The sequence below is a fragment of the Vipera berus genome, assembly GCF_964194415.1.
Source record: "Vipera berus genome assembly, chromosome: 1".
Classification (NCBI taxonomy): Eukaryota; Metazoa; Chordata; class Lepidosauria; order Squamata; family Viperidae; genus Vipera; species Vipera berus.
Window position 1 is genome coordinate 266,039,227 of NC_138202.1, and position 25,061 is coordinate 266,064,287.

At 41.3% G+C, this 25,061-nt stretch overlaps 1 protein-coding gene across 1 annotated transcript in view; it reads right to left on the reverse strand.

Moving 5' to 3' along the window:
• SLC18B1 (solute carrier family 18 member B1) overlaps positions 1 to 25,061 on the reverse strand; it is a 32,029-nt gene that overhangs the window by 976 nt on the left and 5,992 nt on the right. Inside the window, exons 3-13 of the mRNA XM_081333603.1 lie at positions 22,340 to 22,435; positions 19,129 to 19,202; positions 18,276 to 18,423; positions 14,445 to 14,601; positions 11,681 to 11,817; positions 10,988 to 11,089; positions 9,361 to 9,452; positions 6,923 to 7,018; positions 5,735 to 5,809; positions 1,838 to 1,931; positions 1,701 to 1,750 (exon numbers count right to left, since the gene is read on the reverse strand). Coding sequence (XP_081189729.1) covers positions 1,701 to 1,750; positions 1,838 to 1,931; positions 5,735 to 5,809; positions 6,923 to 7,018; positions 9,361 to 9,452; positions 10,988 to 11,089; positions 11,681 to 11,817; positions 14,445 to 14,601; positions 18,276 to 18,423; positions 19,129 to 19,202; positions 22,340 to 22,435 — 1,121 coding nt within the window. The remainder of the gene's footprint in view (positions 1 to 1,700; positions 1,751 to 1,837; positions 1,932 to 5,734; positions 5,810 to 6,922; positions 7,019 to 9,360; positions 9,453 to 10,987; positions 11,090 to 11,680; positions 11,818 to 14,444; positions 14,602 to 18,275; positions 18,424 to 19,128; positions 19,203 to 22,339; positions 22,436 to 25,061) is intronic.

The window sequence follows — 25,061 nt, forward strand, 5'->3', positions numbered from 1 at the left end:
TCCCTTCCAGTCAGGATTCAGGCCTGGGTACGGGACTGAAATAGCATTGATCGCACTGCTGGATGACCTGTGGCAGGAGCAGGATGGATGTGGGTGCGTCCATTGTATGACCTCTGGCAGGAATAGGATAGAGGTGGTGCATCCATCCTTGCTCTTCTTAACCTCTCACGGCTTTCGATACCAATGAACGGTATCTTTCTGGACTGGCTCCAGGAGTCGAGGGTGAAAGACATGATGTTGTACTGTTTCTCTTCCTTCCTCTGGGATTGGTTTCGGTGTGGACAGGGGAGAAGAGATCCAGCCCACAGACCCTACTTCATGGGGTGCCACAAAGCTTAATACTCTCTCCACTCCTGTTTAGTATCTATTTGGAGCCTCTGGGGAGATCACCTAACATAGGGACCTTTAGACTTGGCAATTTTAAGACTTGTGGACTTCAACTCCCAGAATTCCTCAGCCAGCCCTGGGAGTTGAAGTCCACAAGTCTTAAAGTTGCCAGGTTTGAAGACATCTGACCTAACAGATTGGGTGAGATATCATTAGCATGCTGATGATACTACTCAGCTTTATACTCTGGGCCACCTGAGTGATACTGCAGAGGTTCCCTCCATGTCTGGAAGTTATGGAGCCTAGATGGGCCACAGTAGGCTTCAGCGCAACCCAAACCAGACCTGAGTGGCTCTGAGTTTTTGGATCCTCCTCATTAGGGGCCTTTCATATTTGCTATGCATGAGGTGGTGCTGCCTCAAACAGACCCTGTGCATAATCTGGGGGTCCTCCTGGATTTACAGCTTTGGTAGCAGCTGTGGCTAGGAGGGCCTTTGCACAACTTCAGGTAGTGCATCAATTGTACCCGTTCGTGGACTGAGGGGTCCTATTCACAGTCACTCATGCCTTTGTGACCTCCACTTTGACTATGGCAATTCACTTTATATGGGGCTGCCCTTGAAGAGTGTTTGGAAACTTCAACTGGTGCAAAGAGAGGTGGCATGGGCAGTTACTGGTACCAGCGCATATAACGTCACTGCTTCATGAGCTGAATTGGCTTCTGGTGTGCTTTTGGGTGCAATTCAAGGTGCTGGTTGTCACCTTTAACGTCTTTCATGGCTTGGGACTAGGTTACTTATGTCTCTCCTCAGTGGTATCTATCTGCCTTATTAGATCTGGTAGGAGATGGGTGCTCTGAGTACCATATCCTAAAGAGTGTTGGCTAGCAGGGACCAGAAGGACAGTCCTTTCTGCCTGACACCTTCCCTTTGGAATATCATCACCCCTGAAATTAGATTATCTCCATCCCTGTTGGCTTTTTGTGAGGTCCAAGCCTGGGTCTCTGGGCATGGAATGGGACAACTTGGCACAGCCAACTTGCCACTGCCAATTTGCTGTAGCCAACTCGCCATGGCCAACTCACCATGGGACAACTCGCTGCAGGACAATTCAACAATTCAAGTATTTAAAATAATGTTAACAATATTTTAATTTTTGAAATAAAGAGACCACTTGGCATCCTGTTTACAATGCTATTTGAACGGCTGATATCTGTTAAAAGAAAAACCCAGCCAATTAATTCAGGAAAAACGTATAACTAACAAAAAATGGCCTTAATTTTTTTGTGTGTGTGTGGTCTAAGTGAGAATCAATAACAAAGTATTCTGCTCCTTTCTTCAAATTTTAAGAAAAAGAATAAAAATTCACTGTACCTCCTCCTTTGTATGGCTTCGTAGGTATAATAAATTGCAGTTGCCAGTCCCTTCAGAGAAAGCAGTCATTAGTATATTTGTGACATTCCATATTTAAATATAATAAAAGAATGAATAAATCATGTCAGTGTACCTACACTTAACAATGTGAATCCTCCTTGTATGACTGCGGACCATTCAAAACCCAGTTTCTCATTTAAGAAGCCACCTAAAGTCGGACCTACAAAAGACCTGAACAAACAAACAGGGGAAAAAAATCACACATACTAAATTTATCATAGATCTAAAAATATATAAGATCGGGAAATAAATATGTAGCAGGGAAGAATAGATTGGGGTAATCAACGTCCATACAAACTGCCTTTTGGAAATTCCACACTCATAACTCTTCTGTCATGGGGCATATGGGGGTGGCTATTCCACAGGTAAAACAAGTCCACTTGGGCAGGTAACTATTCTGCCACCATCTGTTCTGGAGTGGGGAGATGCTGCCCTCTTCTGAACCCTTGACCTTTGAAGCTTCCCCAGAAATAGGTTTTTAAATAAATGCCTCCAGTTTTGTCCTTAGAACCAGAGTTTCCAGGCCCAAGTAGTTTCAGACTGTAGTTTACTAAGGACAAACTCCACCCAAATTCCATTAGGAGCCGTAGTGGTGCAGTGGTTAGAATGCAGTACTGTAGGCTAACTCACTGCTCACTGTCAGAAGCTCGATTCTCACCAGCTCAAGATTGACTCAGCCTTCCATCCTTCCCAGGTCGGTAAAATGAGGGCCCAGATTGTTGGGGGCAATACGCTGACTCTGTAAACCGCTTAGACAGGGCTGTAAAGCACTGTGAAGTGGCATGTAAGTCTAAGAACTACTGCTATCCTGGAGTGAAAAAGAATAAATGCTTTTATCTTAATACAGTAAAGACAACACAATACTTGAGATGCCACAATTTCTGTGAGGCTGATACAAAGGCAACCATCATTAACCTGTAAACAGCCTGAAGAGACTAACTAAGAGATCAATCAAGAACAGGAATGCATATATAGCTAATCCAAATTGAGTAACACACATTGATTCGTGACACGAGTAACTGCTCATTCCCTGGTGACTTTAATTTGCTTGTTCCAAATCTCTTGGGAAACCTGAGTTCCTAGGCTCAATCACATGAAATCTGTTTCTTTAAGGTCCTTGCTTCTCCCTAAGACCATCAACCAAGACTCAAGAGAAATAGATTCCTAATTTTGTTTCCCTTGAATTCTGTCCCCTGCCTCACACTAGAGAAAGATAGTAGATATGTTAGTAGATTACTTAGGAATCCCTAGAGATCCAGCTGGCCACTCACTCCCCATGTTCCTAGATCTACTACAAAACTACAAAACAAATATACAGGATGTACCAAACGTCAGGCCCCACAGCCTTTTTATTGCATACAGTATGTTACATTAAATGTTTGAATTAGTTGCCAGTTATTTCTAAATGTTTGAATTAGTTGCCAGTTATTTCTAAACAATTCCTTACTCATTGATAGTTTGAATGTTTTAAAGTACAGTAACATTTTCTTTAAAACAAATAATGGAACATATTGTAATTGACCTTTAGTACACTGTGTATATCCAATATATAAAAGAAGTGTGTGTAATTGGCATTTAAATATGGTTTCTGAAGCCAAATTTTACCCCCACCCCACCCCATCCAAGCAACTGGTAAGTCACATGCTGTTTTCTAGAGAAACATAACAAAAACTACTTTCTTTCATATTTATAGAAAGACTAGGCAACCCATGATCCATTGGACCATCATTTCATATATATTTCCTTATCTCTCATACACTCTTTTGACCCTCGCTGCACTTTCTTCATACCCTTCCACACACACCTGCATCCTCCCCAACCCACACAGCATCTCTAACAGTAAATAATTTAGGTACGTATCAAGCTATTAAGTAGCTGCCTCCTTTAAAAATGAGTTGGAAGAAGTCCTTTGAATCTTGCCTATGCACAATACTTCTCTTATTCATTACAGCACATCTTTGCTGAGGCTTCCTGAAACAGAGATTACTGCTATGTTAATGAATCAAATAATTGCTTGCAAACTTTTAAGGCTGCTAAATCTTTTCTCAGCATCATATAGAAGCCTGGGAAAAGATATATACGTGCTTTAAGAAAAGGAAGAGAGGGGCTGTGAACATAGCCTTAAGAGCCATTATGTGAAAGGAGTAGCCAGCTCTTTCCATATATATGCCAATTTGGCAGAGGAATTTAACGTGTTGGCCTAAAAACCAGGAGACTGAATTTTAGTCCTGCCTCAAGCCTGAAAGCCAGCCAGGTGACTTTGAGCCCATCACTCTGTCTCAGTCCAATCCAAGTCCTCGCAGATAAAAGGATGAAGAAGCATTACGTGCGTTTGCTGCCTTGACTTACTTATGAAGTAATAAAGGTTGAGTAAAAATCAAATCAGTAAATAAATCCTAATCCTCCTAGGCAATTAAGAAATACAAGCTTTGAGATGTGCTCACGATGAATCAATCTTAATGTCTGTTTCTAGAAGGAAGAAATTTTTGGCAACTGCAAAATAAATTCAGTAGATATGACTTTCTAAATATGTTTAAGAAGCCTTCTCTATCTGTTCACATGATTTTATCCTTGTCTTTTTTTTCCCCAGTGGGAATGAAAATGGCATTCAACTATTACTCTTAATAATTGCACCTAGCATTAATAAGCACTTCCTGTATATTAGTTTGCTTTTAAATGTTTTTTTTAAAGGAAATGGCTAATTTTACTTGTTGCATTAGGACAACAAATCCCAAATCAATAATCAGAAAACGTTCAATTTGTATTGCTTTTCTTCCCATCACTTACAAAATACTAGCTTCTGAAGGAAACAATGTAATATCTGTTCTTTAGCTATGCCTATAACCAGCTTTCAGTGCAAAAAGTAATACTAATATTATTAATAATATTACAATGAGATCCAAAAGAGAGCAAAATGACCATAGTAATAATAAAGTTGGAAGGGACCTTGGAGGTCATCTAGTCCAACCCCCTGCTCAGGCAGGAGGCTGTCCAGTCTCTTCTTAAAAACTTCCAGTGTTGGAGCATTCACCACTTCTGGAGGCAGGTTGTTCCACTGGTTAATTGTTCTAGCTGTCAGAAAGTTTCTCCTTAGTTCTAGGTTGCTTCTCTCATTGATTAGTTTCCATCTGTTGCTTCTTGTCCTGCCCTCGGGCACTTTGGAGAATAGCTTGACTCCCTCTTCTTTGTGGCAGCCCCCGAGATATTGGAACACTGCTATCATATCCCCCTGTCGTCCTTCTCTTCATTAAACTAGACATATCCAATTCCAGCATGATTGTGATCTATACATCTGAGACAATGAGCTGCCCCTTAGAACTAGAATTACTCTGTATAGTGCTCTGGTGTCTTTGTGCAGTTCAACCTTTTTACTTCTGGCAAGGTCCTACATGAGTTACTCAATATTTATAGAGGATATAGATATTGGGAGAAATCCTATGTTGTGAAAAAATTAAGGTGCAATGTTTCTGAGTTGTCTCTAGCTAATATCCCCGATTGTGATGCCGAAGATTGCATACAATATGGCTGAGCAAGCATCACAGCCTGGTATCCAACAAAATTAGCATCATCACTTGAAGCAATAATAATTTTTCCTTCCTGTGTCTGCACCATTTTGTAAACCTTAAGTATCATGTTTTAGAAGTTAAAGGCTAACTACACATTCTATTGCTCATGAAGCACATTCTGGTGATGCAATGATTGTAGCACTATCATGATGCGGACAGATTATGGGTAGGGCTTGATTTGGGGTGCTGCATTTATCAGTGTGAAAACCCAACCCCCCCACCAGTTGGCTCTCCTCCACAGATGCCTACTGTCCTATTTCCTGAAGGGTTATTGGCTTTTATGTATTTCTCCCCAACTCTTAATAATTTCTTTTGTACTTGTTGATGCTGTTTCATCTACATAATGTTTAGTTAACAGTTATATTTCTGATCATGAATTGTATAGGTATTTTATGAGTGGTTGCATACCCAAGGGCCCACAATGCACCAAAGAGTCCAGACACCAGTCCTAACAAACTTAATCCTTCTTCAAAACCATTCTCACTGCAGAAAGGAAAGGCAGAAACAGAGTTATTTCCAAGGACAATATTTTCATTTACAACTACAAAACATTTTAGAAGGCAATCATCACAAAAATAATTATATAGTCCCAAAGCAACAACATCTGTAATAGGACGGTTTGTCCTTAAATGTAGAAAAGAAAAATATCAAGGGCTATCTTTCTCTTCAGTAGAATATATTTAGCATTTAAAATCTTTTCAGTGATTTGGTTCGCCCCTTGAACTCTGCCATTGTTTGCTTAATCATGATTATTTCTCGGTTTGGCCAGAGGCCATATTTAATGTTCTTAATGATAGTCAAGGGCTGTTTCAGATATACAGGATGGCAGTTTGTGGGGATGGGGTATGCTTTGTTTATATTGATGTGGCTCTTGTTACATTTCTTTTTTTCATGAGTTTACCAATTCAAACATTAGGAAACTGCCACTAGGTTTCAGCTATCATAAATGGGGACACCAAGGCAAAAAAGAGAGAGACAGACACAGACCACTCAGGGGTTATATGTGGCCGTGGATTGGAATGTTTATTCCACTGTATTGAATAAATGGGGGATAACCAAATATGTTCAACACGTTGGTCCATGGACCATGGCATGCAGACATTACCATGTATTATTGGTGAGCAGCATGATGTTGTCTTGAGTTGGTATGTTAAATGGATTCCATGGATGTACCTTTGATAAGCAAGGCAGGTCATTATCTAGGGTGGGGGGGAGGGGAGAGAGAGGTGAAAAGGCTTTTCTGAACAGAGGCAGAGCCAAACCATAATTTGGTTTGATAAATATCTCTGTATTTAAAGCAATCCTAGCAATTTGGTTTAGTTGCTAAGGCATCAGGCTCGAAACTGGGAGACCAGGAGTTCTAGTCCCAGTCTGCGGCAGAAAGCCAGCTAGGCGACCTAGGACTAGTCACTTTCTCTCAGCCATAGGAAGGAGACAACGGCAAACTACTTTTGAAAAACCTTGCCAAGAAAACTGCAAGGGAAGACAGGGACAACTGAGTGGAAGGAAAAAGAAAAAGAATGCATGCAACTGCAGTTAATTATTCTAGTCTTTGAGGATAAAGAATAGCATAAATAGGAAGGGAAGATCACTTACTATGCACAATTGATTGCTTCAGGGTATATTGGGATACCAATCATTGCAAGAGCAAAACCGTTCAGGACCAACATCAGAATGAAAAGCCAAAGTTGACTGCAAATCACAAGCATAGACACAATGCTTCATTTTAGCTGTAATTCATGGCATCTCTCTGCCATCTGTATGCTTATATTTAAAAGGCCACCCAACTCAAAAGGACCTTAGAGATTTAGAGTCCACCATTTTGAGTCCGTTAATCTCTTAAGTGTCATTCTCACTAGCTGCAATAACAGAACACATGCTCCTTTCTGTTAGTCAGCACTGCTATGTTAAACCTCTCGGGTTTCACATTGGTATTACCTGGACTCTTAAGCCAGGGGTCCCCAACCCCGGTCCGTGGACTGGTACCAGGCCATGGTATGCCACCAACTGGTCCACACAAACAAGCAAAGCCCCATCCGTAGGATGCAGTCAGCACACAAAACCATGCACTCTCCCGGTCCTTGGAAAAACCTCTCTCCACAGAACCGGTCCCTGGTGCCCCAAAGGTCGGAGACCTCGGATCTAAGCCACTTTAAAAATATTCAGCCTAAACGCTGGGTTGCTTCAGTGAAGATCTGCCAGGTTTTCAATCAAGATTGCCAGCTACAGAAGCCCTCTCTCCATTGAGCAAATCCCTTGCTGTTGGGCCTTCCCAACATTTCATGCCAAGAAAAAAACTGACAATTATATATACTCATAAAAATATATTTATCTAAAGTTATGCTAAATCTATACATACAGCAATGAAGTGTCAAAATATACATGCATGCAGATACAGTAGTAACAGCCTACTTTTAAATAAATAAAATAATCCTTTCTTGCATTTTTCCCAGATTTGGCTCAATAATGTCTGCAACACAGTTACTGATAAAAAAATAGTCTCTCAGCAGCATAGCTCCGGCTGACCTGCAGAAATTCATTGATTCAAAACTTAGAACAGGCATTTTCTTTTGAATTATTTTTCTTTTTCTGAGCTACCTCTCTCAGTCTTGGGGCTTTTTTGAACAAGATCAATAGTGCATATTTTCATTTTTTTTCATGTTGTTTGAGATGAGAGTTTCACTCCACTTCCCAAAATAGCAGGAAGGGAAGAGGAGGGGAGGGGAGGGAAGGGGAAGGTAGGGGAGGGGAGGGGAGGGAAAAGAAAGGGAAGGGGAAGGGAGGGGAGGGGAATGGGAGGGAAGGGTGGAGAGGGAGGGAAAGGGAAGGGAACAGCTCCAACATTTCAATGGTTTATTGGTAGACTGACAAAAAAAGAAGTCCCAAGGAAAAAGCAGAAAGCTAAAGGCGAAAAAAAAAGAAATGACAAAACCAAGACCAAAAAAATCCTGCTAGGTTTTAAGCCAGTGATCCTCTGTATGTCAGAGAAACGTTTGAACCAGTACACAACTGGAATTTTAGCAATAACAGTAGCTGGAACAGAGATTAGAGGTTAGTGATCCAGATAAGAGGACGTTCCAGCCACTACGCTCTGTACTAATTAAAGTGCAAACGTTTTCCAACAAAAAAAGAAAGAACAAGCAAACCAGATAGTAACGCCTGAACTGGGAAACAGCCCCTTATGCACAGAGGAAGACGAAACAAGCAGAGTTTGCATTAACAATGGGCTGAGGGTGGATGGAGAATGATACTGTTTATTCCTGCTCTCCAGAAACAGGGCCACAGTGGGGCCACCTGCCCTGTGGATGGGTCCTTAGACTAGAACCCCCATTTTTCCAGACTAACCATCATCACTGTTAACATATTCCTATGTTATTGAAGCTCAAAGCTGCCTAATTTCTATGCAGATGTGCTGATTTCCTCAAAGATATGTAATGAGCTTCCATTCATAACTAATTATTTGATTTTGAACAATGGAATTAATGTTTTGCTAATGAGTAACAAGAAGCGTGTTACTCACTGCACAGGAGTAAGGATGGGAAGCAGGATGGGGATTTTGAGCCCCAGGAAACTACATACCTTTGTGGGAAGGACTACAGTTTAGTGACTAACACATGGGTTAATCCCTGAATCTCTAATCATCTATTAGAGAGACGACACCAGCTGGCTTAAATGAAAAGCATGTAGTCTCTTAATTCCCTTCATATATACCCCAGGAATACCACTATCTTATTTCCAAATAAAAAGTGGAATAAAATGAGATGGTAGTGGAATTCCTGATCTGGAAATTTAATGTTTCTAAGCCTTCCCATTCACAGGTAAGGAAAAACAGAACCATATAGCTGTTATTCTAGCCATAGGCTAAACAAAACATTAACAAGAATACTAGCGCTAAGCAGCAAAGTTCATTTATTGGGGTACAAAATTTTGATATTGCTAGTAAATACACAGCCCTTTTCATTATTGACTTGAGGAACAGGAAAACTTCATTCCAGGAAAATAGTCAGTGTAGAAGTTAGTGAAGCATATTTTACCTTTCAATATGCAAGATGGGAGCTGGCCCTAAGAAAAAATAGCATAATGCAGTCAGAAAAGCTCCAGTGATTAGCAGCCACTTCCTTAAACTCTGTAAGAGATAGACAGAGAAGTTTGATTCTCATTAAAATCTCATATTTGAGTAAATTGAATGCATTAATTCAACCAATAGGGAATAAAGTGAAATAACTGAGAAATCTCACGTTAGATCATTTCATGTATTCAGTTCAACCATAACCTAGCATTCATCATCATGTTCTTTTAGAACAGCAGCCCGCAATCCTTTGGGCATCAAGGACTGTTTCCATGGAAGTTTTTTTTTCCTTCGCCCAATGAGGGCATGGTTTCACATGCTGCCTGCATACCCTGAATAGGACTGGTTTCTGGCATGCCGTGGCCAGGTGCCGGTCCATGGACCTTAGGTTGGGGATGTAACCAGATGTAACCAGTCTCCTGAAGCAGAAAAGGGTGACTAGGGAAAATAGCTTTTCTTTCTACCAATAAAAATGTCCAGAAGAAGAGGTGATCAGGAAAATAATGGAATGTGTGGAAATGAATAGATTAACAATGATAATTAAAGATAAGACAGAGTCAGAGTATTATCAGAGCCTTGGTGGAGCAGTGGGCTAATGCCTCCTTAAGTAACACCAGCTGCCTGCAATTAGTGCAGGTTCGCATCCCACCAGGCTCAAGGTTGACTCAGCCTTCCATCCTTCCGAGGTAGGTAAAATGAGGACCCAGATTGTTGGGGGCAATTAAGCTGACTTTGTAATAATGCCGCTTGGGGTGTGTGTGAAAGCCCTAATAAGCAGGCATATACATAGAATGAAGGCTACTGCTAAGCTTGTAAGCCGCCCTGAGTCTTCGGAGAAGGGCGGGATATAAATGGAATTAAAATAAAATAAAATAAAAATTATGAAATTTGGGGAAAATTTTACGAGTGGGTGAAAAAGAGAATAGGCTTAAAAGATGGCTAATACTAATTTAGATGGAAGAAAAATGAGGAGATAAGGAGGTCCCTTCCTACTCTACTCTACTCTACTCTACACTACTCTACTCTACTCTACTCTACTCTACTCTACTCTACTCTACTCTACTCTACTCTACTCTACTCTATATTGTTTGGGGCAATACTGTGACTCTGTAAACTGCATAAAGAGGGCTGTAGAGCACTGTGAAGCGGTATATAAGTCTAAGTGCTGTTGCTATTGCTATCATTGGCAATGGCTCTCCAAGTTACAGAGAGCCATGCTATTGGTGATTTTTCTGCTATGAATATTTCGCATGCAAAACACAAGTTTCATCACATCTATCACATCAGAGATGAGACTTCATGGGAAAAGATTGGACAACTTTGACAAAGTAGCTCTACAGTTCTTCCATACATTATGAATATATTGCATTACTATTTCTTACCATTCCTTGGCTGAGGAACCTCACTAGGCAGAAACACGTCTTCATAGTTGATCCTATGGGATTTGGTAAGATCAAATTTCAACACAAGGATTTCTATTATTTGGCTTCTGAAGCATGCCAACCCTAAACACCAATACTGGATGATCACAACTAGCAAATCTAAAGAAGTTTAAAAATTAAAATAAGGATGGGGTGAGATCTTGTACTCACCGGTTTGTTATCACTTAGAAAACCAAGAAGTGGTGAAGATATGGAATAAGGGAGCGCTAGGGCCAGGAAGACCAATCCTACGTATCCTGCTGGCAATTTAAACTATAGAAAGAAAAGCAGTATTTTTATTAGGACTCAAAAATAGAATATGATATTAATTCACTATATTCCATTGACCCAGTTTGTTGAATAAAAAGCATTCTGAGGACTTTCAGATGTTCTGAAATATGACTTCATCAGTTTGTTTATTTAAAGGATTTAACTCCAACCTATCCTATACAAGTAGTCCTCAACTTACAACAGTTTGCTTAGTGACCATTCAGTTACAACGGCACTGAAAAAAGTGACTTATGACTATTTTTCACACTTGCGACCATTGTAGCATCCTCATGGTCATGTGATTTACATTCTGATGCTTGAAACTGACTTGCATTTATGACGGTTCCAGTCTTCAGGAGTGACGTGATCCCTTTTTGCGAACTTCTGACAAGTAAAGTCAGTTGGGAAACCAGATTCATTTAACAACCGTGTTACTAATTTTACAATCGCAGTGACTCACTTAACAATTCTGACAAAAAAAGTTGCAAAATGGGGCAAAACTCACTGAACAAACTCACTTAATGAGTTTTTCTAGAATGGATAGGATGTATCTAAAAGGTTGTGTGTTTTTTTTTCCTTTCAAAATGTACCTACTTTTTTCAAGACAAATAATGACATCGTAGGATCTAGAAAGGCTATAGTTGAACTTAGTCCAAATATATTTAGACAAAGGATTGCAACTTTTGGTAGAACAATAAGCTTCAAGAATGAATCTTTTTTAGGAACTGAACCTGTAATTAGAAAAGCATAAAACATAAAATTAATTATTATAGTAACTAATCTGTACAAATGTTTTACACATTAAAAGATACTAACTATTCCCTGCCCTGAGTTTAAAGTCCTGAGTTCAGCTAAAGAAGGGGAAATGTATTGTGTAATATTTAACCAGGCTGATACACAAATGGTATTTATTATGCATTTTCCTTATAAACAAGAATACAAATAATTTAAAATATCAATTCTGAGCAGGATTCATAAATTGGGACAGAAAGTAGCACCCTGTATACTATATATAAAACAAGTAGCATTGTGTATAGTACAAGAATGGATATGAACCATGACAATGCAGTTATTTATTTATTTATTTATTTATTTATTTATTTATTTATTTATTTATTTATTTAGATTTGTATACCACCCTTTCCCGAAGGACTCAGGGCGGTTTACAGGGTAATTAAAACAAGAAATACAAAAATTAAAAATGATTACAAAAATTACAACAGTCCCTGAAAAGGTAAAAGCCCCCAATTAAAATTAAAATTAAAATTCTCAGCCTGGGCCAGAGAGCTCGAAGAGCCAGGTCTTCAGGTCCCGGCGGAATGAACGGAGGTCGGGGGCAGTCCTCAGCTCCATGGGCAGCTGGTTCCAGAGGGCAGGCACACCCACTGAGAAGGCCCTCCCCCTGGGTGTCACCCGCCGGCAGTCTCTTACCGGCGGGACCCTGAGCAGACCCTCCCTGTGGGAGCGCACTGGACGAAGGGAGCTTGATGCTGACAGCAGGTGTTCCCTCAGATATCCCGGACCCAAGCCATTTAGGGCTTTATAGGTCATTACCAGCACCTTGAATCTCACCCGGAGGGCAACCCATCACAACTCGTGCGGCTGCATTCTGCACCAGCTGAAGCCTCCGAGTGGTCCTCAAGGGCAGCCCCATGTAGAGAGTGTTGCAGTAGTCTAAACGGGAGATCACGAGCGCATGAGTGACTGTGCGTAGGGCATCTCGGTCCAGGTAGGGTCGCAACTGGCACACCAGGTGAACCTGGGCAAAAGCCCCCCTGGTCACGGCTCCTATATGGTCTTCAAAATTGAGCCGGGAGTCTAGGAGGACGCCCAAGTTGTGAGCCCTATCAACGGGGGATAACACCTCACCCCCCATCGTTAAAGATGGAATGGTCTGGTTAACCCGAGATGCCGATATGCACAGCCACTCAGTCTTGGCAGGGTTGAGACGAAGCCTGTTTCTCCCCATCCAGACCTGGACCGCCTCCAGGCAACGGGACATCACGGCGAGGGCATCGCTGGGTTGGTTCGGGGTGGAAAGAAAAAGTTGGGTATCGTCAGCGTACTGATGATACCCCACCCCGAAACCGCGAATGATCTCACCCAGCGGCTTCATGTAGATGTTGAACAGGAGGGGCAAGAGAATCGACCCCTGAGGAACTCCACAAACAAGAGGCCTCGGGGTGGATCTCTGCCCTCCTGTCAACACCGACTGCGAGTGGCCCAGGAGATAGGAGAACCACCGTAAAACGGTGCCTCCCACTCCCAACCCCCTGAGACGCCGCAGTAGGATACCATGGTCGATGGTATCAAAAGCCGCTGAGAGATCTAATAGGACTAGGACAGAGGAGCAACCCCTGTCCCGAGCCTGCCAGAGATCATATTAGTTATTAGGCCCAAATACAGTTCTTGTCCTGATAGCAACTTCAGCCCAGCCCATTTCTACACATTTAAAATGCTAGAAGAACCTGCAGAACGGATTCCGTTAGTAATAATGCTACTACCATTAATTTTGAACACTAGAAAATTATTTTAAATGCCCACAATACATTTTTTTATTGTGCTATGATCATTGCTCTTGTTTTTCATTGCATTCTTAAGCTTTCACTGAGGCATATGAAGTCAGACTGCCATTTAAGACAAAAAAAATATTTTGGCATATATATATATATACAGAGAGAGAGAGAGAGAGAGAGAGAGAGAGAGAGAAAGTACAGGTGTGGCATGCTTCGTGGCACCTGTCTGCAATTCTTTAAAACAACCCCATCTTTTCCTGAGATCATGTGGCACCAGGCAATCCTGGGAGAAGATGAAGCTGTTTTCAAGAGTGGCAAACTAGTGCTTTTGGTGCTCCCAAGTACTTATAAAGTTACTCTCTGAAATTTTATCAGAGCACTGCACAATTCTAGAATCCATGAAACTACGGAAAAGAGGTCTATGAATTATAACAGGAGAATGTTGCAGGAATACTACAGGTAGTCCTCAACTTACAACCGTTCGTTTATCAACGGGACTGAAAAGGTGAAAAGGTTTTCATACCACCATTTGTAAGCTTCCCAGCTGGCTTCTGACAAACAAAGTGAATGGGAGAAGCCAGAGTCGCTTAAGGACCACACTTAACAACTGCAGTGATTTACCTAACAACTGTGGCAAAAAGGTCGTAAAATGAAGCAAAACTCACTTATCTGTCTCACTTAATCAGAAAAAAATTGATTGTAAGTTGAGGACTACTCGTGGTGACAAAAATAAATAATATCCCACTCTCAAGGAAAGAAACATCATCAGTTGAACTAAACAGCATAAATCTTATACTCCCTTTCCCAGTTTTAATAAGAAAGGCAATAAAACCTCCACCTACTATAATTTGGTATGATGAACATATTCAGAGGCACCATGAGCAGCATTACACTTCCAAGTGCAATGAAAGGGATTTCATAGCCAAAACTCTGGTACAAAAAGCCACCAATTGGGGGACCCAGGACTAATCCTAGTCCAGTAAAAACCTCAAGAGTGCCCTAAAAAGAAAGAAGAAACAGCAGTTCAGTGAGAAAGGATGGACTTTTGGCACCAGAAGGAAACCATGATCTTGGTGTATAACTCTCATTTATTAACAAAAGTACTACTGGTATAAGAATGGACAGCATGTGGCTTCTTGTATGTAAAAGGTGCACAGAACCCCACTACAACTAATTGCTAGCACATTTTAAAATTTAATAATCATAAAATTATTATGATGGGTTAAAATTCTGCAAAATAATATGGCACCCTACCTACTTCACTGAATTGCTGTGCCATTTTAAAACAATAGCTTCCATGGCTATTCAGGATACATCACTGAAAACCTTTCCACTGAAGCAAAGTGAGCTGCCTTGTGTTTTAGTTAGGGTTAGGGTTGTTAACTAAGCCTGGGATACACCAGTTTGGTCTAGTCCAGGGGTCTTCAAACGTGGGCTTTTTATGACTTGTGGACTTCAACTCCCAGAATTCCTCAGCCAGGCAGGTTGGCTGAGAAATTCTGGGAGTTGAAGTCCACAAGTCATAAAAGGGCCATGTTTGAAGACCCCTGGTCTAGTGATTAAAGCGCCAGACTATGAATTGGGAGACTCTAAATTCTAGTGCAACTTTAAGCATAAAGCCAACTGGATGATGTGGGCCAGTCACACTCTCTCAGCCCCAGGAAGGAATCAATGGCAAAACATTCTGAAACCTTGCCAAGAAAACTGCAGGAATTAGTCCAGGCACTCGACAGGAATTGATGCTGACTTGAAGGCACAAAATAAAATAAAAAAGGACTACAGTCCAGTTAACCTTTTTGCTTTCCTAGATTATCTACAGAGATTATTCTGAACTAGGTAGCTGGCAAAAGTACAGGTCAATTAGTTTTGTCAAACATACACATAGTATAAATTTGATCTTTTTTATCATTTCCAAATAAGTCGTCATTAACAAGACCCCTTTTAATTAATAATACTGAACTGGATTTTTTTCCCTCTGCTTCTGCTTGTTTCATATTATGTTACTGAATCTTAGTCTGAGTTGCTTTGTATTGTCATTTTTTAGCTCTAAAATGTTTCTGCTGATTTAGCACTTAATACTTAAGTGCAAGTGTTTGATGTTTTAAAACATTCTTTCTAGGATCCTTAAAGAGTACTTCTCTGGTGGAATAAAAATAGAATAAAATAGAAACCATCAGCAAGTAAAGAAAGGATCCTTGTGCTACTATTAGTATTGATATAATTTAAAAATGTTATAGCTGCCCACTCTCATAGACTGCTTACAAGCCTAAAAAGAACACAAGCATTTAAAAACATACAGCACCCCAGGCAGCCTGGGCTAAAATAATGATAATGATAACACACTAGACCAGGACCACCACAAAGACATCAACCCCAGGACCAACAGCAAAGTCAGGACTCAAGAGCTTTCTGGAACCCCAGGAGAGAAGATGCTGTTTTATCTTTGCTGTTCCAGAGAATGGGGGCCACCACAGAGAAGGCACACTACCTCAAACCCATAAGATATCAATGTTTAACAAAAAGGATCTGGAATATACTGTACATTCTCTGCCAGAACATATTAGGCAGGAAGAAAAAAAATGGAAATAGGCAGGTATCCAGAGAGGTCTTTATAGATAACAACCAGCACCTTGAATTGCACCCGGAAACTGACTGGCAACCTATGCAGCTTGGTGGCATATTGGCATACTGCAAAGTGATGACATTGCTTTATACAGCACTAGTGAGGCCACCCTTGGAATACTGTGTATGGTTTTTGTCATCACAATACAGAGAGGCTGCTGAGACCCTAGAAAATGTACAGAGAAGAGCAATACAAATGATAAAGGGTATGAATTGTATGATGAATAGTTAAGGGAACTAGGTATGTCTACCAAGGGTAGGCAACCTCGGCTCTTTTATGACTCATGGACTTCAATTCCCAGAATTCCTGAGTCAGCTCCTCTTGATAACATTGTGGGAGGACAGCACCCCCACCCCACCCCGAGAAAAAAATATTTAGGGAATATTAAAAAGGCAGCATATATTTCCCCAAAGAAATAATGGAGAAGATCTTTAAAAAGGACAGAAACCAGCCCCAGCCCCTCTCCCCCAAGCAGAAACTAGGCAGAGGCCAGCTTTTAGAAATGCAGATGTGATAATCCTTTCAGAAAGATTGGAGCCAGGAAGCTAGAAGCAGATGAGATTAGGAAGACAAAGACCCCCAAAATCTACATACCCACCATCAGAATACCCAAAGGACACACTGAGACTCAGGTCAAAGTACATGACACAGGAAATACAAAGCCTCAGACAGGAACAGGAAACCACCTCAAAAGCCTCAGAAGGTATAAAAACCCACCACGTGGTCAGCTTTCCCAGAGCCATCTTTCTGTCTGGCTCTCCTCTTCAATAAACTACAACCTTCTTTCTAAAGCAGTCTCCATTTTGTTTATTCCCAGCTTGGACTGGACCCTGATGAAGATTTTTCTTTCAGCAACCCTTTTTTCAACTAATAGGTTGTATTAAAAGGCAAAAACTTTTGTGAGCTTATCTGATGCACAGAATGGTTTTATTCTAGTGTGAGTTGAATTCTACAACCTCCTCACCAATTCCTTGTAGGTTGCAATATTCCTATTGCTCTTCCTCTCTATTACTTTGGTAACTAAGATGACACAAGTTATTTTCTCTTCAGCAAAGACCTCATATCTCAGATAGGTAAAAGTCTTAGGTCGCTGTCTATCGTGACTGCAGAGTCAACTATGTCAAAATGTATGTGCAAATATGGAAGATTCTGTATGTTTTTCTTATTACATTCTATTGATTAAGGTATGTTACATAGTTCAAATTGAGCATCCTCTGTTTTTTGATTGGGGTGAAATTACAAAATAGGTGTTAGAGTAAATATTAAATAAAAGCACAGAATAAGGAGAGACAAAAAAGTAAAAGAATCAGGGTAGCTTTCAAGAAAAGGACTGTGTTCTTTTGTTGTATATTAGGATGGAAAATACTACGTTTGCCAGGGTGTGGAGCTTTTAGATTCTTTTAGAAAAGAGATGCACATTCTTGTAACAATCATAAGCATCAATCAATCAATCAGAATACAGCTGGAAGGGATTTTGGAGATCTTCTAGTTCAACCCCCTGTTCAACAAGCAGACCGTATACTATTTTATGTAGGTGGCTGTCCAGTCTTTTCTTAAAAACCTCCAGTGATGAAGCACAGACAACTCCTGAAGGCAAGCTGTTCCACTGGTTAATTGTCCTCATTGTTAAGAACTTTCTCCTTAACTCCAGGTTGCTTCTCTCCTTGATTAGTTTCCATCCATTGTTTCTTATCTTGCCTTCTGGTGCTTTGGTAAATAAGTTGACCCCCTCTTCTTTGTGGCACCCCCTCAAATACTGGAATACTGCTATCATGTCCTCCCTATCCTTCTTTTCTCTAGACTGGTCATACCCAATTTCTGCAACTGTTCTTCATATGTTTTTTGTCTCTAGGCCTTTAATCATATTAGTTGCTCTTCTTTGCCAAAGTATACAACCAAAGTATAGATTATATTTAAATGTTATTAGATATACACTACGTGGGCGTTACTCTTAAATAGCCATTCACCTGGCTCTGTTCCCTAGCATAGCTAGAATGATTTCTCAAAAATCATCACAATATTACATAGTTTTGACTGGCTTCATACATACCATAACTGTGGCTACATTTTGTGGGAAAGCATTTATGAGAATAGAAAATGAGGCTGTCATTGCAGCAGCAAAACCAATGGCATCCACTGCTCGGACCAAAAAACACAGCCCTATGAATATTGGCCCATCAGGTGCTTTGTCCAAAAATCTAAAGAGAAAGATATAACGAATCACTCTATCTCTTAAAGCAGAGATTCCTGCTTTAATAACAGATGTTATTCAGGCAGATGTTAAAGTTATTGTATATTGACTGGTTTAGCAATATTCTTCTGCAGAATAAAATAAAAGTAATTTGTACTTTCAGCAATGCTCCAAAACATAGAAGTACTAACAAATACTTCACCTTGCTAACTTATCAAAGTCAAGATACTTGCCTGGGACTTACAACTTAATATGAAAAGGAATGGAGAAAAAAAGTATTTCTTTTTTCAAAGGAACTAAGACAATGAACTCCAGGGATTATCCATCCTTCCAATTAGCAAGTCTGGGAAAGGAAGGAAGGAAGGAAGGAAGGAAGGAAGGAAGGAAGGAAGGAAGGAAGGAAGGAAGGAAGGAAGGAAGGGAGGGGGGAAGAAAGAAAGAAAGAAAGAAAGAAAGAAAGAAAGGAAGGAAGGAAGGAAGGAAGGAAGGAAGGAAGGAAGGAAGGAGGAGAGAGGGGGGAAGAAAGAAAGGAAGGAAGAAAGAAAGAAAGAAAGAAAGAAAGAAAGAAAGAAAGAAAGAAAGAAAGAAAGAAAGAAAGAAAGAAAGAAAGAAAGAAAGAAAGAAAGAAAGAAAGAAAGCTGAAATAAAATAGCAATGGAAACACAGTGAAGCTTTTAGGAAAAGATATGCATAAAACAAATTCTATACTCACCCAAAGAGAATTGTGACACATCCTGAGACGAACATGCCAGCAATAAACATAAATTTTGCTCCAATCTGTACAAGCTGTAAATTATTAAAAAATAAATGCTTGTTTTGGAAATTTACTTGTATTTCAAAAACAAATGATATATTGACACATTTACATTTGTAACATTATAGAAATCAACCTAGTTTTTACAAAATGAAGTAAACTAGTGCAATTAACTGTTCTTTATTATTACTAACAGTTCATATATTAATGACATGATAAACTGTATGAACTAGTATCAGTATGTTATAATAATGTTTATGATCACCAAAGTTTATTGAAAAGATTGGGGAGCAGTGACTAAGCAATAAAATATTTTTTTAAAAAAAAAGTTTAATGCATACCATGCATCTAATTCTAAATTCACAACAGGATAAATTGGCTGCCTCTGATATTGCTGAAGCACCATGGAATTTCATAGGAAATGCAGGATAATACACCATCAGGCAAAATTTTTGAACTAGGGGACACTTTTATGTTGAAGATGTGCACATTAAATGGCTACAAAAGGGGTTGTGCCTATTTACAAAATGATTGCCATTTTGCAAGGCATAACAACTCAGACAGCCCATTTTCTATCACTATAGCTTTGTCACTTGACTAAAGGTTCCAGGGCTTAAAACGAAAACCTTACATGTTCTGTGACATAAAAAAGGTTGAAAGGCCATAGATCAGGCATGTCAAACTGGCGGCCTGCAGGTTGGATGCATCATGATGAAACCACACCCTCCCCATTGCCGGCAATGGGGAAAAAGTCGCGATACGTCATGCAATGTCACGTGACATTGTGAGTTTGATATGCCTGCCATAGATGGTCAGGACACTGAAAAAAATATTTTATATACCATAGAAAATATAATAAAGGTTTTTCGTTTATCAGAATAGCTACAGCAGTGAGAATCTTAATTTATCTGGTTAGCTATTTTCTGGGCAGCATCTCTAGAGATGGTCTTAAGATTCCAAAGGACATATATTATGAGGCAATTGTTCACATTAATTAGCCTAAAGTCATATAAAATGTGTAAGTTAAAGGCAAGACTTTAAATTGTGCTATGAAATTGACTTGACCCACCGAAACAGGAATTACAAGATATCAATCTTGGGCATGCACTTGAAAAGAAACAACTGTGAGCCTTTAATGACCAAAAATAGTATGGCCAACGTCATAATATTACTGGGTAGTGAGGCCAAAATTTTCAGAATTTAAAAATGTGGGAATATTTTATATGGCAGAAATACAACTTCCAAACAATTAAATAGTCTTAGTTTCTCTTCAGAACTAGTTATGCTTTCCAAATAATTTTACAGGTCCATAAGTAAGGTAAAAGGTAAAGGTTGCCCTGCACATGTGTGCTAGTCGTTTCTGACTCTAGGGGCCGGTGCTCATCTCCGTTTCAAAGCCGAAGAGCCAGCGCTTGTCCGAGGATGTCTCCGTGGTCATGTGGCCGGCATGACTAGACGCCAAAGGTGCCCAGAATGCTGTTACCTTCCCACCGTGGTGTTCCCTATTTTTCTACTTGCATTTTTACGTGCTTTCGAACTGCTAGGTTGGCAGAAGCTGGGACGAGCAACAGGCGCTCACTCTGTTACACAGCACTTGGAATTCGACCCGCCAAACTGCCGACCTTCTGATCAACAGGCTCAGCGTCCTAACCCACTGAGCCACCGCGTCCCATAAGTAAGGTCCCTATAATTATTTCTGGTGGGATCAGAACATGGGTACTGCAATTCTCTGGATCCTGCTTGACCTCTCACTGGTTTTTGATACCATCAATTATCCCACTGTCTCCAAAGTTTAGAATGAGAAGCCTAATGCTTCTCCTCCTTCCTGAGGGGATGGTCTAAATCAGTGGAGATGGTGGGGAAAGATTAATGCCCAGGTACCTCTGGGTTGTGTGTGTGCTATAAGGCCCCCTGTTTTTCTTACCTGATTCAACATCTACATGAAACCATTGGATGAGATCATGTTGATATGTGACTATTTTTCAACCATCAACTGAAGATATCCAATTGTACATCTCAACCCCCAGTTAAATAAATAATACTGTCAAAGTGCTATGCAACTGAATGACTGCAATGTACCCTACATGAGGCTGCCTTTGAGGAGCACTTGGAAGCTAATCTAATCTAGAATCTAGCAGCTTGAGTAACTAAGAATGCATTTTAAGGCACTCATATAAGATTTCTACTACGGGACCTGCACAAATGTTAGGTAGCTTCCAGCTGCAATTCAGGATCCTGGTTGCCATCTTTAAAGCCCTTCTTACTTTTGGGCTTGAGTAACTTAACTTCTCTCATTTACATGTGCCTGCCAATAAGATGTAATAAGATGGAATCACCAACTGTGCTACAGTTTAGAACTGCCATCTTAAAGTACATGTTCAGTCATTGCCACCATCCTCTGGAAGAATATTTTCTCTGATGTGAGATCTATCTCTTCCTTCTAGGATTTATTTTTAAAAAACCCAGTATATACGTGGCTATATTAAGCCTAAGAAATGGGGGCTAAGCTCTTGTGACCGCCCTTCAAATTGATGGATTGGTCTTTATTTTTACTGCAAATGTTTTAGTCATAACTCATGATTGTATAAGAATATAAAATATTGTTTTTAATTTTAATTTTGGTTGCAATCTGTAATATATATTGTGGAGTTATATTCTACTCAGAGATGGTAGATTGAAGCAGTCTAGAAACTAGACAGATGAGAGGGAGGGAGGGAGGAAGAGAGGGAGGGAGGGAGGGAAGGAGGGAGGGAGGGAGGGAGGGAGGGAGAGAACTGAAAATGTTTTTCTGTTAGAGACTTGCATTTGTTTATCTGCTAGAATAGATTGAACAGGATGTTCCACTGACATTAATATTGCCCTTGGGTCATGAATTAAGATTCTCATATAGTCCTAAATTTTTCTTGGTTATTACATAACTTAGAGATGGTTTTGGCTTTCTGAAACCTGTTGAAAGAGTCAATTTTTGCAGAATACTTAGGGTACATGTTCATTTGACATTGTTTTAGTTGATATGCACTGTCATTTAGAAAGCTGACTTCTCCCAGGCATAGTGTTTACCAATCTGTTTAAAACATTACGATCTATTCCACTGATGCAATGAACTTTTTATTTATCAGGCTATATGATATTTTTGCGCAGTCATCATCATATTTTTGAAGATACTTACATATTTTCCCATTATCAAAGATGTCAGGAAATTGAATAATGCAAAACATCCAAAAATAAGTCCAACAATTGTACTACTAACTCCTTTCTTTTCTGCCTAAAAAAAAAATCAGACACAAAGACTTAGAAAACAAAAGCCGGTAGCATGCAGAAAATAATCACATAGCTCAAATTTTACAAAAATGCCCAATGGAACTTGGCCTACCACAATACCACAGGAAAAGAACTAGCTATTACACTGTAATATATGTAATATATATGTATAAATGTTATTAACCAGTTAAACCCGTTAAACTCTATGAGGTAAACTCCTCTGACAGGAGAACACGCGGGAACTTTGACAGCTGTCAAAGTTCCCCGCCAGAGCGCAGGCGCAGCCATCTGACAGCTCGCAGCTGTCATAACAGAAGCCGTTTAACCATGCGGAGAGGAGAACTGTCAAAGACGCGACGGAAATGATTGGACAACAAGACGCGGCATCAAAAGACAAGAACCTGATTGGTCTAACCTGACAGCAGCCGGCTATAAAAGCCGAACAAGTTGTACCGTTCTCTGCCTTGTTCCTAATAAATCCTAGTTAGCTAACCTGTCGTCCCTGTGTGGTCCTTCAGCCACTTCACTGGCGACGAAGGTGGGATTGCTCCGGAGCTGAAGTCACGGCCGAGGAAGGGAATTCCCGGCCAAGAGCAGTCACTGGAAGTTTTAACTTCCGAACGGAGCGAGACCTAGGACCGGACGACATGGCCAACTTCGGGCGTGTGAGGGAATTTGACACCCGCCATCCGGAGCGATGGCAGTCACACCTGGGGCAGGTCGAGGGCTTCCTCCTCGTCAGTAAAATTACCGATGACCGAGCAAAGGCCGCAGCCCTCCTGTATATCAGCGGGCCCCCGGTATACGACGACGCCGTCGGGCTGTTCAGCCCGGTGCCCATCACCGAAGTCTCCTACGCGGACCGGGTCGACCAGCTCAACAAACACTACATGCCGGCCTGCTCAGAGCTGTACTGGCGAGTACAATTCGCCCAAAAGAAGCAGCGGCCGGATGACCCCGCGAACGATTTTATCGCAGGGGTCCGGCACGCCACCTGCAACTGCAGCTTCCCAGATTTGGAAGACCGCATCCGGGACCAAGTGTTAATAGGCTTAAGGGACGAACGCCTCCAGAAAAAACTCACATCGAAGCCCGATATGAGTCTAGCCGAACTTACCCGAGAAATAATGGCCTACGAAGACAACCATCGGAAAAAATCGACCACGACTACACCAGAAAGTCATGCAACCGTATACCAAGAAAACGCTACCTTCAGTGATGACAACGAGTCCGTAGACTTCACCGATGGGGACGCCCTACAACAAAGGATGGAGCGACGACAACACCGAAGGAACGACGCCTCAGGCCGCCAAAAAACCAGAACCCCCCTGCCACCGCGACACGATCAATGGCCCACCTGTGCCAGCTGCGGGGGCAACCATGCCAGGGGCAGCTGCCGGTTCCGAAACGCTAAATGCCACAATTGCGGTAAAACCGGCCACATCAAGCCTGTATGCCGAAGCCGTCCCCGCGACAACGTGCACGAACTGGAGGCCAACCCCCCCAGGTAGGAACACCACCCACAACAACAAGGGAAGAATACCGGGGGGCCTAGTGGAAACCATAGACAAGGTACACAGTTTAAGCCCGAAAGTAAAAATTAGGGTAAAAATACAAGGAGTCACCTGCAACATGGAGGTCGACTCCGGGTCAGCAGTTTCCCTAATATCGTTTAAAATGTATCAGGAAATCTGCCAACGGAGTAACAGGGAAATCCCTCTTAAAAAAACCCAGGTTCACCTAGCAGACTTCCAAAAAACCCCCATTCCACTAGAAGGGAAGGCTAGGGTCACAGTTGAATACAAAAAATTTAAGGGACCCCTAGAAGTCCTAGTGACTCCAGGGAACTGCACCAATTTAATTGGGCTGAACTGGTTCAGCCCCCTGGGCATTGCCATTACCGGGGTAAACTTAGTGCAGGCCGCAAGCCTCGAAGCCGTCTGCAATAAGTATGCAGATGTCTTTGACGGCTCACTAGGGACATACACCGGCCCTCCCATCTCCCTAAAATTAAATCCAACCATCCAACCCATTAAGATAAGGGCCAGGAGGGTCCCATTCGCCCTCAAAGAAAAAATTGAGGACGAACTGGAACACCTCGTAAAACTAGGGGTACTGGAACCTACCAAAGGGGGAAGCTGGGAAACCGCAATAGTCACCCCGGTAAAGCCTAATGGGGAAATTAGACTGTGCGCTGACTATAAAGCGACCCTTAACCGAGCTCTAAGCCCCCACGCTTACCCGGTTCCAGCGGTGAGAGACGTCCTCGCTTCCATCCTCTCCGGCGCCATCTTCGCCAAACTTGACCTCACGCAGGCGTACTTGCAATTGCCTGTAACCAATGAAACCGCGGAAGCCCAAACAATTGTCACGCACCGCGGGGCTTTCAAAGTAAAAAGACTTCAGTTTGGCATCTCGGCAGCCCCGGGGATCTTCCAAGGTATCATGGAGAAAACCTTAAGGGGAATACCCGGGGTCTGCCCCTACTTCGACGATGTCCTAATCGCCGGAGAAAACGAAGCAAACTTAGCTGACAGACTGTCAGCTGTGCTGGACCGGCTCAGAAAAGCCGGTCTCAAATTAAAACGAGAAAAGTGCTCCATCGGAGTCACTTCCACAGAATTCCTAGG